The sequence below is a fragment of the Microtus ochrogaster genome, chromosome 19, assembly GCF_000317375.1.
Source record: "Microtus ochrogaster isolate Prairie Vole_2 chromosome 19, MicOch1.0, whole genome shotgun sequence".
In the NCBI taxonomy this organism is placed as follows: Eukaryota; Metazoa; Chordata; class Mammalia; order Rodentia; family Cricetidae; genus Microtus; species Microtus ochrogaster.
In genome coordinates this window covers 7,865,782-7,883,708 of record NC_022021.1, presented here as the reverse complement: position 1 = coordinate 7,883,708, position 17,927 = coordinate 7,865,782, and the positions used below count along the sequence as shown (strand labels likewise).

The window sequence follows — 17,927 nt, the reverse complement described above, 5'->3', positions numbered from 1 at the left end:
TGAGCTCACTGAGCTCATCTGTCACTCATTAGCTTAGAAAGATTGCCCCTGATGGGGCACGAGGCTGAGAAACAGCACATGTGTAAGAGGTACCTACGAACTTGTCTTTGGGGTTTCGAGTTGCAGGCTCCCCTCTACAAGCACATCCATGTCCTCCCAACATGTTCCTAGGTGACGGTTTGTGTTATGGATTTTGACTTTTGATGGTTGGGTCCAGCTTCTTGTTTCTCATGTCTTCCTTCCCATGTACTCTTTTCATGTAGCACCTTTTCTAGTTCTTAGCTGCTGTTTTTGCTTTTAGCTGATCCTAGAAACCTTTGTTTTCTCTTAAGTGTAATAATGACTATGTACTTCTGAGGAAGTCCCTTTCCTGCTTATTCCTGGTTATCTCCCAAGCCATTAGTGCTCATCTTTCCAGACAGACTGCTTCTAGCCAAAGCTCTGCCACACACTCTTCTTGTGTCCTGTGGTCATGATGACTGAGAGAGCAGTCATCCTTTAGCCTGGAAGGTCCACGAGCCGAAAACTAGGGCAAATGTTTGTAAAGCAGTGGGCCTGTATGGGATGCCAGCTGGGTCTCCTGTAATTTAGTTCAGACTGGCACTACCAAGGTTTGGTATATAGTTTCACAAAATTGTCCCAACTTCTCAGGCCACTCATACTCTGAACATCCCGTAGCCTATCTGATTGGGTATAAGCCTGAGTTCCTACCCTTTCCTTCTAGGGTTCAGTAATTTGCTGAACCTCTCACAGAGTTTAGGAAAAACTCTGTACTTATTTTTCCCTGCTTACCATAAATGTTAAAAATACACAGCCAGATGTACAGGGCGGGGAGCCCCAGAAGTGTGAACCCCAGTAGTATCTGTTTCCACAGTGATGGGACACATCTCCAGTGCACATGGATACTTTTATTGACACAGATGTTTTGAATCCACTGGTGAGGGTTTTTGTAGAGATGTTAGTGTGTATCACAACTGCTTCAATCATCAACCATGGATCATTTAACTCAATCACCCCTTCTCTCCCTGAGAGGAGAGAGTGGGGAGCTGAAATTTCAAATCTTCAGTGTCCTGTGGCTGACTTCTGACAGCCAGGTCCTGAAATGACTGGGAAGAGGGGCTCACCAAGAGTCGTGCCATTGAGCATAGACTCAGGTGTGGCTTAACGGGCTTTATGAATAACAAGATACTTCTCATTCACCCTTGAAATTCCAGCGATTTCAGAGGCTCACGTTCCATGACCCTGAAGAACAATCTTGTGTTTCTTGCTAAGTCACAATAACACACTCTGAGAGGATGTTTGTGTCTTCCCTAGCTGGCCTGCTGTTGCGGTTCTGCTGGATGCTCCCTCTGCTGCGGCTGCTGCCCTAAGATCCGGCAGTCTCGGACCACCCGCTTCATGTATCTACTCTACTTCCTCCTGGTCATCGGCCTCTGCTGTGTGATGATGTCATCCTCCGTGACTAAGCAGATGAAGGAGCATGTAAGTTTGTGGTTCTTGATGGAGTTGTATGAGAAACACGATTTAGAGTGCTGGGTTCCATACCACTGTAATTTAGGTTTGTTACATGCCTGTTGCTGAGATAAAACATCACGACCAAGGCAACTTATAGAAGGAAGTGCTTATTTGGCTTATGGTTCCAGAGGGACATGGGTTCATTCTGGTGGGCTGGCGAGGCAGCACATGGTAGGCATGGCCGCAGGAAGTTGAAAACTCACAGTTTGAACCGTAGCACACACAAAGCAGAGATAGAATGGAAGTTGGCAAGGCTTTTTAATTAGCTCGTGACCCTCTCTTTCCTCATGACATACTTCTTCAGTAAGGCTGCACCACCTAAATCTCCCCCAAACACCACCACCAACCAACTGGAGACCAAGTATCCAAATGCCTGAGGCTGTGGAGGACTCTTCGCATGCAAACCACTTTACTTGGGCTCTGAACTGTCTCAGAACTTGTCCACTGCTTCAGGCCAAGCAGGCAAGCCATTCAACAGCTTGATCTTTAATTAATCAACCGATTAATGTTTGGTATGATGTCTAGGTATATCTGTGGATGTGATGAGGTATGTTTTGTGTCTGAGCACTCATGACAATCAGAGGAGAGAGCACCAGGTGCTCTACCCTCATTCTCTGCCTTGTTTCTTTGAGGCCGGGTCTCTCACTGAACCTAGAGCTGGGTTGGTGGTTGGAGGCCAGCAAGCCTCAGTGAGTCTTCCCCATCCCTGCAGTGCTGGGGTTATAAGCATGGGTAGGCACGCTCAGCTTTTTACATAGGTGCTAGGATCCAGCTCGGGCAGCAAGTACTTAGCTACTGGGCCATCTTTCCAGCCCCTGGTAGCTTTGTCCTTAGTGGTAGGATAGGCATAGTTGGATGCTGTTGGTAGAGAACGTTGATGTCAGAGGATTGTGCTTGGTCTCTGGTTTGTTTAGCCATTTCTGATTAACACAGTCTTTGCTTGTAGAACTCTGCCCATCTCTGTCATAGGGATGACTGCCAGTGTTTCAAGTCACAGCTTGTTATGAAGACGTAATTTAGGCTGATGGAAAGGATGATACAGCTTAGACAGTCCCATAGATACCAGGAAGTGGTTTTTGTGGTTTTTAGCTTTTCTAGACGGACCACTTGGACGGCGTTGCCTCTGGGACCTAGGGCAAGAGGCCAGCCATTTCTTGGGCAGTCTACTCAGGGATGCCTGGAGTGTGACGTTGATGGAGACAGATGTGGAACCTTTTCCTGTTTCTCCATACAGGCCACTTGACGAGCTGTATCAGAGTGCAGCGTGCTGTGGTCACAAGAAACCCCAATAAACAACACAACTCTTCCTGTCCTAGGTTCTGGGGGAGAAAAGAGAGACTAAAATGTCCGCAGGCATGGTCCAGATACCATGTTCATTACTCAACAAGGCAGGTGAACTCATGCAGCTTGTGTTTGCAGGGAGGTGGGCTTTCTCCTGAGCTCCTAAGCCAGCAGCTCGCTCACCCGTGCTCCGTTGACATGGTTCTAGGGCTCACTAGCCAGGAAGAGAGGGCAGCAGCATGTTGAGGGCAGCTCTCATCCCAGGGGAAGTGGTGGATGAAAGCAGAGCTGTCGAGGCCCATTTCCCTCTGGTACGCCACTCAGCCCTTCATCCTCACAGGCAGTGGGGAGGGAGAGAAGCGAGCCTATAATGGAGCTGCATCTCTTCTGTGGTGATGATAGCCTCAGCTGGGGCAGCTCCTAAGCAAACTGAGCCCCAATCTTGTGCTATACTGTGGCCAATTAGTGGCACTCTGCTTTAAAACAATCATTTCCCTTCTCTTTATGCTGGGGATCAGCCCAGGGTCAGGCATGAACTAGGCGATCTCTCTACTGACCTACACCCCAGCCCCACGACATTTTCTTCAAAGCTCTTGGTCTATTTTTATCCTGTTTACCCTTTAGTTAGGATAGGCCTGTCGGAGCTTCCTGTTGGCTAACGCATTTCTAATGTAGCCGTATGGTTTTGATTAGAATGTGCTACTGTAGAGCCTCCAGTGAAGGCGCCCCAGTGGGCTGCATGGTACGCTTAGATGAGGGTGTAGTTTGTCTCTCAGAAGAAAAGAAGTGAACTTTTCTGAGGCCTAAAACAAGGTAAAAATCAATAGGTTCTGTGTAAAAGTTTGGAGGTAGAGACGAAGGGTTTGGCTACCTTGAGGAGGCTCTGCCAGATTTGCTTTGTGCTGTTGATATATTTACCACCCAGCCCTACTAGCATCATGCTTTAACTTGGTGTGTTTGGGGAAAGAAGTTTGGGCCTACGGGGCCTGGAAATATGCCTCAACAGTTAGAAGCACATACTGCACTTACAGAGGACTGAATTTGGTTCCCAGAACCCTCTTCATACCGCTCTCATCCGCCTATAGCTCCAGCTCCATGGGATCTGGCACCCTTTTCTGGCTTCTGCAGGCACCTGCATTCACATGCATGCCTGCTTGCGCGTGCGGGGTCTGTGTGTGTGTGTGTGTGTGTGTGTGTGTGTGTGTGTGTGTGTGTGTATACACAGTATACAATGTATATATTTTAAAATAAAACTTTTTAAATTAAAAAAGTTTTAAGAGCTTACAAAGCTGGAAGGATAGATTTTTAACTCTTGTGCTGAGGGTCTGCTTAATCTTCCCTTTAAATTCATGCATTTGAAAAGAACCTCAAAAAGGCTCAGTGAACCTCTATCGTTGAGTTACACCCCAGCACGCCATTTCCTACTTTTATTTTTCTAGTAGTGCGATGCTCTCTTCTTAAGTTCCGCTCCTGAGCAGCTGCTTGATGACCCGCCGTGGTAAGAAGTCGGTATCTTAGCTGGCTGCCGTGTGAGCCCTGCTCTTAAGCTTTCGGTGCAAGTAGAATGAAAGCCTTAGGTCCACAAAAACCTGTAACTCTACCAGAATGTGACATCTCTTGGAGCGAAACACTGCAATTGCAATTGTATGGGTGGTGTAGAAGCCCAAGGTGTGTACTTCAGGCATACATCTTATAAAACACACCTGATTCCTGTTTGGGTATCCTGCTCCTGCTCTGTGCAGCACCCACTAGCAACTCCATCTGCTATCTCTGCTTCCTGACAGAACCTTCAACAGGAAAATGTTGCCTGGTGTTGCGGGAGGCTGCATGGAGGAAGTAGCATATATAAGTATTTTAAGAGCTGCTTTTTATAGGCTACTACCATAATGCCATTTTAGTTTGAGCATTTTACCTGTGTCTTGGTCCTTTTTCACCACTGCTCTCAGCAGGTGTTGTCGACATCCCATTCTTCAGGGAGGAAACAATGAGTCATTTAACCGGTTTATGTCTGGTCTTAACTGCCATGGAGAGGTAGGGTTGGGGTTCGAACTGTGTGAATATGTGCTTAGCTGCTGTCTAGCTGGGAAGGCAGAGAAGAGCAAGGACAAGAGAGACAGGAAAAAGACCATTTGTCACATGACCAGAACCCACAGGTCCATGGGTAAAGGAGGAGTCATTGTAGATACCCAAGCAGAGGTGATCATCATAGAACAGGGAGAGCCTGGGGGATGTGAGCACACTGGGGTGACTTGGGATCAGAGATCAGATGGCGTGGGGGAGGTGCAACTCTGGAGCCTGTCTCTGAATATACCTATTTAAAACTGGCTTGGCCAGGCTTCCCGCATAGGGAGTGAGGTCACTCTGGGTGGAATAAATCCTTTTCCCTTCAGGGGACAGCTATCTGGCCACAAAGTCAGCTTGTTTTGGTGTGCTAGAATCAGGTTGACCTCATGCCCAGGGGCACTTGAGGGTGGGTCCTGAAAGGTCTCCTTGTAGTGCACAGACTGGTCCCCTGCGGGTCCTTGCCTGCCCTTTGTTGGCCTGTGGGAGTTCGAGAGGTGAGAGTGGCAGAGGAAAAAGAACTGCAAACTTGTGGCCTGCACGGGGTGTGTCTTGTGCTGTGTTCCTTGGAGACCCTCCATATACTGTGGTTACCAACCTATGCTGAAAACAAGCATAGACCCCTCTCGCCTCGGGAGGACACTAGTCAAAGTCCACCATTTTCCAAGTCACTACCACTCAGAACTGCCCAGACTTCCCTCTGGGAAATAATGTACAAAATAAAATGTTTGCAGAGAGATCGAAAGGCACAGACAAGCATAACGCCATCTAAAAATGAATGAAGAACAATAGAAAGACAATAAAGATCGTAGTAGATGCTTCACAGCAAAATGAATACTTCTTTACAATTCAAATCTAAAACAAATGTATTACAGTGTCATGTTCCACACTCCATATACCAAACAAATGAGTTCCCAACACTGTTTATCATGTATTTGGGTTTTAAAATGTTGTAATTCACCATGTCAGACATCTCCCCCAGTCAGAGCAGTGCAGTACCAAGTGGAATACAGGGAGAATGTGGACCTAAGACGTAAGATTGGAGCCCTGAAGGATCTTCCCACTTTGGCCAGTGAGCACACAAGAACCTTCCTTTGTTGTCCCTTCCAAATGACTAGCTTCTGGGGCTCTCAGCTGTCACCTTTATCTCCAAACCAGGCAGGCAGATCTTATTTTATCAGTAAAGATCTGGAGCCCTGTTCTCTCTCCTGCTTCTCCTCTTGTGATCCACATTTTGAAGTCCGCGAAAGCCACCAGGCATCAACCAGCCCAAGTTCTGTACTTGCTTAAACACCACAGTGACTGGGAAGAACAGCCTGCTTAAAATGGCTCCTATATTCTGACACAGAAAAAATGCTCCAAGAAGGGAGAAACCACATGGTGTGGCTCAACATACAGGAGACCCTTCTCTGAGCCCATGGTCTCATGGGAAGAGGGGTTTCCCTCATGCAAAAGCAGGGCAAAGCTGCCTCAGCATCTCTTCCAAGTTCCTTCTCACGAAGATACACAGGCAGCATTCTGAAACCAGAAAGAACCCACTGTTCTCAGCCCACACACCACAGGCCATGTGACCCTGACAGGGCCCTCCTAAGAGCTAGAGTGCAGGGTGGGAGGCAGTAACGCACCCTAACAGGCCACGATAAAGCAGTGTCTTGTCCTCTTCCCCTGGCCTTGGTGAAGGCACTTAGGCTGACATTGGCTCTCCCTGCTCTGACTCCTGGCCAGGGCCACATTCAGACAGTTCAGAAGCATGGACAAATGCCTGGAAATTTTGGCCAGGTGTATACATTAGCTTTTCTTTGATTGGGAAGTTCCCTTGTTGTCTGCCTTGAGAGAAGCTGTCATGCTGCAGGGAGACCCCGACCCTGGACTATGCCTTTATCTCAGAGTTCATGATAAGTTTAGCAACTCTTGGAATAGTGTTGTATTTCTGATGGAGTTGTAAGTGTCAAAATGGACACCTCCTAAACCATGAGCTAATCAAATTCTGTTTTCTTTAAAATAATTACCTTGTATTAGGTATTTTATTATAATAGTAGCTAATGGACTAATACATACTTGTACTTTTTTTGTGTCTGGTGTCTTTTACTTAGCATGTTTTTAAAGGTATGTTAGTACTTCGGCAGAATAGTATTCTACTTTATGAATATTCCATATTTTATTTGTCTATTCCTCAGTTGATGAACACTTACGTTATTTGTACTTTTTGACTCTTAATGTCACCATTTTTGTGTGAATAATTATTTTCTGGGTATATACAGTAGAATTTCTGTACTAGATGAAAATACCTTGCTTAATCTTTGAGGAGCTGCTGTACTGTTTTCCAAAGTAATTACACCATTAGCACCCATCATGAGAAGCATTCATAGTAATAATGTGTAAAGGTTCATGTTTCTTGTGCCCTTGCCAACCTTTATTGTTATCCTTTCTGTCTCCCATCCTGGTGTGTCTGTGGTGTCTTGAACGCTACCCTGACCATGGTGGTTCCCCTGGGGCAGCTCATTCATCTCTGCCTCTGGCTATCTTGTATGAACAATTGAGGGTAGAGGTGCCTTCCGGAACAGAACTGGGGACATTTTCAGCTTCTTCCTTCTCTTCCCTTTGTCCAGTACTGACCACAGACAGTACTGACCATGGACAGGCCATGGAAATACTTGTTTGTGCTGTGCGTTCTACTCAGTCACAAATGAGTTGGCCACACCGGACTTTTGCTCTCAGCCTTCCTTCTCCAGATAATTGATCCCACGGTGAGGACACCGTTGCTACTAGTTCCCCATTGGAGTCACCCATGGCCTTAACTGTCAGCCGCAGAGGCTTCGTCGCTTGGGTTTTGAAGAGGCTTCCTAAGTACAGCATCTAATTGTCTAGTGAGTTTGAGTGACATGTTGCACTACTTTGGTGGTTCTTAGAGTTGACAGTGCCGTGTAATATACTTAAGACTGCAGATTGGCAGATAAGCTGCTTCCTTTCCTGTCATCAGCACGAAGAACTAAGAGGGCTATGATGACATGATTGTCATGTTGTGTGTGGCCTGCCTTCCTGGGCTAGTCTCTGTGATCCTAAGAACTAAGATCTGCAGCTAAAGCATCTAATTAAAGAAATGAATAAAAATAGAACACGGCTCACATCTATGAGAGGGGATGGTAAACAGGGCTCTGTTAAGTGTTCCACAGAGGAAACAGGCTTGCTTTTTAAAGGGTATAGTTTGAATCAGTTGGTAGAAGAATAAAGGAGATTGGAAAATGGAAGAAACCTAAGGGATTATTTTATGCATCTAGTTGTCTGACAGATGACATGGCCCATGAAGTGAAATGTCTCGTCCAAGGCTGAAAATACTGTTACAGCAGAGACTGAAATTCAGGGTCCCTGGGTATTTGGCCAGTGATTTCTTGCTCTTATAACTAGGTTTGCTTGTTAGCCAGATAACCTGCAAAACTCACAGAAACAGCATTCCTAGCCTAAAGCAAGCCTCGCTTCCCATGTCTCCTAAACACTCTGGATACAGGGAGAAGGAGCCTATCTAGGAGGTGACATCCATTTAGTAAGCAGAGCTTTCCTTGACTCTTGGGTGTTCTCTGGACACAGCGGCAGGAAGAAATATCTGGTGACCTTCTGGAAAGGTCACCTTCCCAGCTGCCTCCTTCCCTGCCTACAGCCAAAAGCTGGGCTCAGAGAAGGACTGTTGGTCTGAAGTGGACTAGCCACAAAAGAAGTGCTCTTTCGGTGCTGCTCGGAAAGTGGACCGTGTGCTTTCCGAGGGTGTGCTTGTGTGTCTGTCTTTTTAAAGCAAGCAAACAGCACTAGTGAAGAATACTTCACTTTGCAAGACACCATGTGGTTTGCTTGGCTCAGAATGGCAGGGGTTCATGCTGAAGTACAAATGTCTGGCTCTAATTGTGAACGTGGTTTCTATTGGTTGGGTGTTCAGAGTTCTGGAATCCAGGCAGAGCTCTTCATTCTCAGAAACTGCCTGTTAGTTTTTTAAATCTTTATTATTATTATTTATTTGTGTGTGTGTGTGTGTGTGCGTGCATGCATATGTGTTAGAATAATATCAAATAAAGAGAAATTTTGCTAGTTCTTTGATTCTGGAGAATTTTCAAGTTTATTATTTTAACCCAACTGAGATGAAATGGTTTTCAAAAATCCTCTTTCTGAACATCAATTGAATTCCATGTCAGTGTGCCTTATGGGTCAGTTGGGTAGAATTGTGGTGAACACACAGTTCATGTAGATCATAGTTTCACTGGACTGAGGGTTAGGGGAGCTGACAATGAGGCTCCACCTCTTACATTTTCCTGGGTCCCATCCTTTCTCAATCGGGGTCTGAGGGACACAGGTTTGAAAACAATGCCATCTTTGGTCTGAGGTCATCTAAACCAGAAGCAAATAGTCCCTGCAAGTCTCGACCTTGGCTCCTCTCTGCTGGGTCCATCCTCCACACAGTGAATGGTGCTGGGAAATTGTTGTGTACTTGAGGAGGCTGCCCTTTGTACTGTGCTGAGAGGGTCTTCAGACTCAAGGGCTGAGATGAGGTGACTCTTGTCTAGTACCACGAGCTTGCCAGGAGCCATAAAGCAATAGGCAACTGTCACTGTCCTTGACTGTCAGATCCCTTCCACAGAACTCTTGGAGGCACCGGATGTTAGCTGAACCCTTTTTCAGGTCGCCCTGGCCACAAGAGGGAGAGAATGATGCCATGAGAATGTGACTTTTTTCTTAGTCCTTTCCCTGTGGCCATCAAAGCACGTGCAGATAAGGAGACCAGAGAAGTGCTTACAGTTAGGATGAGCACCACCTTTTGCTAAAAGTTGGAGCCTGAAGGAGCAAACACCGCAACACAGAATGAACTAGAATGAAGCAGCTGTAGGCTGATGGAACGGGAATAAGCACATAAATGCTGTGAGCACAGTAACACCCCAACCCTGGTGTTGTTTCTTTGGCATTGATTATCTGGGGTCAACTAACGTCTGAAAATATTACATGGAAAATTCCAGAAATAAATAATTCATATCTTTAAACTATGCAGCACTGCCTTACTCTATGCTGCTTAGGATATGAATTATCCCTTTATGCCACCAGCTGTCACTCACTGGCCTTCTTGGTTATCAGATCTGCTGTTGTGGTGCCGGTACTTTTGTTCAAGCAATCCTTATTTTGTTTGTTTATTTGCTTGCTTGTTTACTGGTTCTGGGGATTGAACCCAGGGCCTTGTACATGCTGAACAACTACTCTACCAATCAGTTGTAACTAGCCTCCCCTTCTCTCTTCTCCTCCTCCTCTTCTCTCTTTTAAGGTGGGGTCTCTCTAAGTGTCCTAGACTGTCCTTAAACTTGCCTTAGCTTCCCAAATCGTGGGCTTTTAGGAATGTGCCACTATACCCAACTCAAGTGATTCTCATTTTATACAGCTCCAAGTAGTGATGCTGGCTGTTCATTACAATGTTTCACACATTTAAGAGTATCTTAGCTGATTAGGTGAGCTCAGAGAGCTTTGTCTCCAAGGCCCTTAGCACTCCCTAAGTGTTCATTTCTCTGGGCTTAGGACTTGACCTTTCTCTGCTCCTTTACTAACACCCATAGGTTGCCTCCTTCACCATGTGTATACTGGCTACCTCAAAATCCTCACCCCTTTTTTGCCTAGCCTGGAACATGCTATACAGACTAAGCTTATCTTAAACTTATTTCTTCTGTCTACTTCCCAGCTGCTAGAATTCCAGGCTTGTACCAACATGCCCCTTGTCTCCAGTCCAGCTGTCTTTCTGGATCCCCCTTGTGGGACTGTCCACCCCCACTTCCTCTTGATACAGGCGCCTCCAGGACAAGCCATCAGTAGTGACTTGCTGCCCCACTGTTGCTGTGATTCACTTCTGTGATTGCCTGTCAGCTGCAAAACTGGGAAGTCTCCCCCCCAGGGCCCTGCGCCTTTATTACAGATGATGTCATGTCCATCAGGACAGCCTCTTTCATGGTCCTGCTTTCACTGTTCTTCACTGGGAATCACTCCTGCTTCTCCTGTGACGCGCGTGGTTTGGCCTCTTGTAGTCTACCTTCCTTTTAACCGAATTCTCTGCCAATGGAGGGTGTAATTCACCAACTCCATTCTGTGTCTGGAAGAGCCCCTCCTCCAGCCCTGCTTAGTCTTCTGTGAGTTTTCTGATTCAGACGGGAGCTTGTTTTTATTTAGCTCTTCAGCTAGAGCTGTTGTCTGGCTATGTGGCCACACTAGCCACAAACAGAGGACATGTGCGAACTGTACTGTCAGTCTGCCTATGTGCTTTTGGTCTCTGAACAGGTTTGAGAGGTGGTAGCATCAGGTAAAATCAGACCATGGATTTTTAATTCCCCCCACTTTTAGCTTTTAATAAGGACAATGCGCGCGCGCGCACGCACGCGCTCACACACACATATGGCTAGATGACTAACCCAAAGACAGGCAATCCCTAGTTGGTGTTGCTGTTTTTAAATACTTCTAGGTTCCCTGAAGGGCTGAGGATGCTACTGCATCAAGGAAAGAACCCTGGTGTTCACTCTGTCCAGGACAGGGTGGAGACTGGCTCAGTATTCCTGTCTCACAGCTGTTGCACCCTGGCTGGTGACAGCCTAATACTACTGTCAGAATTTCTTCAGGGAGAAAATCTAAGGGAGTAGGGAGAAGACCCCCCCCCCACATACACACACGAACATTCTTCTCAAATGAGAGCTGATGAGGAATTCTTAGATATTGTCTTCCGCTTCTGTGAGTTAACTTCTCACTCATGCCGAGATGCCCAGAGCTGTCTCAGCAGTGTGATTTCATTTGAAACTCCAGAAATTTGCTAGAATCAAATGTAAGACTAATTCGCTTTGCCAATATCACGTTTTCATGTCTGACGTCATACTGTTTCTGAGCCATATGACTACCATCTTCCCCTCTGTTTCTGTGAGAGCCCTCCCAAAGAATCTATTTTTTCCTAAGTTTGCATCTTCTGGAACTCTAGTCAATAAGATCAATAGACCATTCTGAAGTGTGTGTGTGTGTGTGTGTGTGTGTGTGTGTGTGTGTGTGTGTGTGTGTTTACCATGTGTGTACATGTTCATTGTGCAGGCACCTGTGCTTGTATGTACTTATGGAGGCCAGGGGTTGATGTTGGGCGTCCTCATTTGGGTTCCACTTGTTTCGATAGGATCTCTCACTGACCCATCAGCTCAGTGATTCATCCAGACTGCCTGTCCAGCAAAGCTCAGGGATTTCCCATTCTGCCTCCTCAGTGATGGGATTAAAGGCGGGTCCTCAGTACATGGCTTTTTACATGTGTGCTGGGGGTCCAAACTTGGGTACTCAAGTTACCATAGTGAGCACTTCAGCAATTGAGCCATCTCCTTGGCTCCTCTTGCCTTAATTTTTGATATGAACTTACCCAAACTTGAAGACGGTGAGGACATTGCTGGCCTCTCACCGTTGCAGGCAGGATAATTGGTGCTGCTGCTCCCAGCTCTTTCGCCCGAGGCTGCTGCTTCTGCTCAAGCCTTGGACATATTTCCTAGACGGACTTTCTTTAGGAGGTGACCGGGTCCGAGAGTTCTGCTTATGTTTTTGGAACTTTGTTTCATTTTGCTAAGTTCTGCAGATCAACTCCAGGGCCTTGCACATGCCTGGTAAGTGTCCTACCAATGGCCTCCGTCTCTAGCCCCTCGTGTTCTGAGATAGGGTCTTCCCTTGAAGCTCAGCCTAGCCCTAAGCTTCGTGTGTGTCCAAGCCTGGCTTCTAACCTGTGTTACTCCTGCATCAGCCTCTTAAATACTAGTACTAGAGTAGAGTGCCATTGTGCCTTGCTGGAACCCAGTTCGTACAGAACCCGGCCACCATTCTCATTGGCGTGGCTCTGCAGTAAACCCCTTGGCACAGTCATGGAATTCTAAGATGCTCACCCTACCTTGTTCAGATCATACGTACCCACCAGCGATCCTTGCAGCAATCTGACTCCCTCTCCAGAAAGCTCCTTTATGTGTTAGTGCCCAAGTGTAATGACTGCCGTGGGCAAGGGACTGTAGTTAGCCTTCGGGGATTAGCCAGAGGAGTGTTCTGGGCAGCACTATGAGATTATTTCATTTTAAAGTTAGGGAAATTGGGAATGAAGGAGGCAAGACTTGCCCAGGTGAGCAGCAGAGTCAGGATTGTAATTCCCTGCAAACTATTTATTTTTACTTGACGATTTTGGCTTTGAGTTTGATTTCTCTATGGGGCTGGAGAAAGTCCTTGTTCCCAGAGGCCGGCACAGAACAACACAGGCTCAGTGTGTGATGTCCTCGGATGCCCGGAGCAGACTTAAGAGGTAACACCCTCGAGTATGAATTCTGTGTGTGATGCATGTTTTCTTTTCCCAAAACTGGAATAGAGTTTGGAACAGCAAATATTTAATCAGAGCAAATTCCTCTTGTTAAAATCGTGTTGGTTTGTTCAGCTTGGAGGTTATTGCCTAAAAATACTCAGCACTTACTGAGGGCTAAATATGCTAAGTCACCCACAGAGCATAAAGGAGGCTCGGTTAGGATTTGGAGCAGGGGCTGTTTGCCCACTTCTAGTTTGGATCACATTCGCAGCGCCACACACTCACCCTTGGACGCGCCTCGGGCTGTGGCCCCAGGAGAGCTGGACTGGGGTGAACAGAGGACGGCTCTATTGGGAATGGTAGCAGAAGTCTTAGCTGCCAGTGTTCAGGGGCAGAACAAAAGGAAGGAAAGGGGCGGGGGCAAAGGTGAAGGATGGACTGGTGTGGTTGGAACATGTCAGTGTACGTGTATGTATAATGGTGTGTTTGGGGGTTCAGGAGATGAAAAGACAAGTTTTGTAAGCCAGCACTTGGGAGGCAAGTGGGTTGCTGGTAGTCCCAGGTTACCCTGGGCTGCTGGGTGAGATCCTGTCTTTAAAAAAATGAAAAAAAGGAAGGGAGAGGAAGAGGAAACAAAGGCTGAGCACAGTGGGTGTGCTGGGCTGGTAAGTCATACGGGCTGGAGCAATGGTTCAGTGGTTAAAAGCTTGGCTGCTCATTCAGAGATGGTTCAGTTCCTGGGACCCATGGCAGTTGATACCCAGTTTCATGGTTTCTGATGCCCCTTCTGTGTGCACTGCATTCATGTGACATACAGATACACATGCAAGCAAAATGCCAACACACGTAAACATAGTTTTAAAAAAGGTATATATAAATGAAATAGTCTAATAAGTGAGGTTGTCAAGTTTCTTCTTTGTAAATATAATTTTTACTGTTTAAAGCAACATTCATTGTCACCAATACTATTCATATAGAGTGACTTTCTTTGGGGCAAGTTGGAACTCTGGGCCCCATTTATATTGATGAACTTTTCTTGTTATTCAACTGTGTACTAAAAGATCCAACTTACAGGAGAAATGAATCATTTTGGCTCATGGTTTCTGAGAATTTGTGGTCACTTAACTCAGTATTTCTGGGCCTGTTGTGGGAATTTGAGGTGGTGGAGAGGCTGTTCTCTGCATGGCACAGAAAGTAGGAAAAAGGAACACACAGGAAGAAGCCAGGGCACGATATAGCGCAGGAAAGGAGCTGGAAAGATTGTAAAGGGCCAGAGGTGGTGGACGACCCCAAGGAAACGAGGTTTTCCTATGCATGGGGACTGGTGCCCAGTATGAACTCAGACTGATGCAGAAACTTAACACAAGCAGAACTCCAGCACGGAGATGGGCAAGTGGGGACAAAGTCCCACATCTAGCCAAGAAGCTGTTTGCTACTGATAGTTGTTGGGAGACAGAAAAATGGAGTAACACTGAGTGTATCGCCACACTCCATGGCAGGCTCAATTCTCAGCAGTAACTGGCACCACAAATTGGACTTGATGTTTTTGTGTTGTTTTGTTTGTTTGGGGGGAAGAGATAACAGGTAAATGACTGGGTAAGAGGAGGAGGTAAGGATCTGGGAGGAGTTAGAGGGATGGAGAGAATATGATTAAAATCTATGAAATTCTCAAAGATAAATAAACAAAAAAGATACAGCCTGAGATATTGCCCAGTGACCGCCTTCCTCCAGTTATGCTCCATCTCCTACTTTTCAGCTCCTCCCAATCACACATGGTATCACGAATCCATTACGTCAGTTCTCATGCGCAGACAGTCGCTGGAGGGTCACACCTGCCCACCCAGAAGTGCGCTTCTCCGCTCTCCTAGGAGTTTCTCAGCCCGATCAAGTCGACGGTCAAGATTCACCGTCGCATCATTTTAACCTAGACGCTCACTCATACTACAGTCCAGCTAAAATTAAATAGATAAGATCCTATAGCAAACGCTCACTTGGCTTCTCTCATATCCTCCATTGGGTGCCTCCCATGTCTTTGTGCTCACTTTGCATCACTTCTCCAAAGTGGTAAAAGGTGTTCTCTTTGGGACAGCTCAGGCCGGTGCTCTCCAGGGCCTCGAGTTATGCTTGTGAAGAAAATCAAATTTGTGCTGTCTTTGTCTCTCTGCTTGAACTTTTGTGGCTATACTTTCCTTCCATTCAGACAGCAGCACATTCAAGAAAGATTCTTCCTCTCTGCTGCGCTCTCTCTCTCTCTCTCTCTCTCTCTCTCTCTCTGGGACTGGAGGGATATACCTCCTGAGTGCTGGCATTATACCTGTACCTTACCTAGTTTTTATGTTACACTTAGGGTTGAGCCCAGGGCTTCGTGCATACTAGATGAGTACTCTACCAATTGCGCCAAATCTTAAAAAAAAAAGTATACATAATGTGTATAGTACTACATGAGTGTGTATAGGTGTATGTATGTGTATATGTATGTTGTATAGATGTGTATACACACATTTCTATTTGTAGGTGAGTAAAAGTTCACCACCAACTAAATCGTTGACTCCTCTGTAGGAAGGAGTGACACTTGGAGTGACTGTAGGCAGTTTCTCACCTCATAATATATATGTTATAGAGTATGTATTTCAAGAAGCATCCACCTATACCCTATAAATGCAATAGGAATTCTGATAATAAAAGTCACTGGAGTCCCTAAAGATTGAACAGTACTGTTATTGGGATTGTGTTTTTGAAAGGGGGGGGGTTAATAAAATTAAGAACAAGTCTTTATACTTTAGAAATGTCTTTGATTTTATGTGTAAGGGTGTTTTGCCTGTATGTGTGTGCCTGGTGCTGTTGGAGATCAGAAGAAAGCATCAGTTCTCCTGGAAGGGGGTTACAGAGCCTGTGAGCCACCATAGGGGTGCTGGGAATTGAACTGTGGTCCTCTGGAAGAGTGGCCAATGTTCCTCACCGCCGAGCCCGCTCTCTAGCTTTAAAGTCTTTAGAGGGTATCGAGTTTTGTGTTCAGTTTCGGTTTGTTGTGCACATAGCTATTTTTGGTTTTTGACTTAAGGCTGGACAGACACTCACAGACAGTTCCTCTCTAGCCCAGTTCTAACCGGCAACTTTTGTGTCTCCTCCTCCCTCAGATTCCTTTTTTTGAAGATTTCTGTAAAGGCATTAAAGCTGGTGACACCTGCGAAAACCTGGTGGGATATTCTGCGGTGTATCGAGTCTGCTTTGGAATGGCTTGCTTCTTCTTTGTGTTTTGCGTGCTGACCTTAAAGGTCAACAACAGCAAAGGTTGCCGGGCCTACATCCACAACGGGTGAGTCTTCTGTCCTCCCAGGGATGTTCCAGGCCCCCTCTGCTCACCAGCACTAACCGATCTTCTGGAGAACCAAAGATGGGTTGTGTGACTCTGATAGCCCAAGAGCGATGGTGCTGTTTGTAGTGCCTGGTGCATGATAAGAAATTCAGTGTGCACAGAGAGGTGTTGTTTCTACCGCGGCCATTTCAGGTCATTTCCACCCTGTCCTGAGTGATGTTTTGTACAATCAGAGCCGTGCCAGGTGCCTAATTATGGGAGAAGGCATTCTGCCGTCCCTTCACTACCAAGGGCAGCAGTATGGCTGGCGTGCTACTTTGAATATCATTTAAATATATTTCCTGTTTTTTTCTTCCCAGCTTCTGGTTCTTTAAGCTTCTGCTGCTGGGGGCCATGTGCTCAGGGGCATTCTTCATTCCGGATCAGGACACCTTCCTGAATGGTATGCATGGGTATTCCGGGCACCTGGTCATTTTGTTTTTACACCTGTAAAAGTCTTCAAAAGTATGGTCCGGTGTCTTATGTTGTGAACTACTGATTCTTTCCTGAGTTAAAGACTGTTGAGGTGTTAGGGATTTAGTTCAGTGGTAGCTTGCATGTCTAGCGAATGCAGTTCCCCGGCTTTGGCTCCAGCAGCGTGTGGGAGCATTTTAACAGCAGCTTTATCTGCCTCCACACCCCGTCCCCTGTTCCTCTGCTGGCTAAGGAATTGCAATGATGAACTTATCAGCCTGGAGAGTAAAGCAGGTCTTTAGTGTTTGCTTGCAAACAGATCTGGCACATCAGATCATGCCTCTGCCATGAGGGGACCTTGTTCTCTCCAGGTACCCCATAGACCTGGCAGCATGAGACAGTCGTTAGCTGTGAAAACTGGACAAGGAAGGCATTTCCCAGTCTCTTTCTAAACACAAGTTATGTAACCTTGAGTTATACTCCTTACTTGTATTTAATATGAAGCCAGTAATCATAACTGAAGCAGAGCCTCTTCCTAGGAAAGGATCAGGTAAGAATGTTATGGCATCTAAATTAAAGTGGATCAAACACTTCATTCAACCCAAATCAATTCACTTTTCTAAAGGAGATGGCAGTTCATAGGCACCAGCCATACTTCCTTAGATGCCCTAGATATTAGGGTTCAGCTCCATCTTTAGGGATATGTCAGTTCATAGGATTTTAGAATGGTATGTCTAAGTCTTTCTTCTAGCTATAATGCTGTTAACTAGTTTTTATTCTCCACGGAGAAACCTTTGATGTGTATTTTAGCATATTGCAGATAAGATATCTAGAGTGAGAGGTGACCTAAAGTCCTCAGGCCATCTCTAGCTCAGTCTTTTTTTTTTTTTTTTTTGGTTTTTTCGAGACAGGGTTTCTCTGTGGCTTTGGAGCCTGTCCTGGCACTAGCTCTGTAGACCAGGCTGGTCTCGAACTCACAGAGATCCGCCT

The 17,927-nt window shown here is 46.1% G+C and overlaps 1 protein-coding gene across 1 annotated transcript in view; it reads left to right on the top strand.

Moving 5' to 3' along the window:
- The window catches only part of Serinc5 (serine incorporator 5), a 95,544-nt gene that overhangs the window by 45,364 nt on the left and 32,253 nt on the right, over positions 1-17,927 (top strand). The window contains exons 2-4 of the mRNA XM_005356499.3: positions 1,315-1,482; positions 16,306-16,484; positions 16,844-16,926. Of these exons, the coding sequence (XP_005356556.1) occupies positions 1,315-1,482; positions 16,306-16,484; positions 16,844-16,926 (430 nt within the window). The remainder of the gene's footprint in view (positions 1-1,314; positions 1,483-16,305; positions 16,485-16,843; positions 16,927-17,927) is intronic.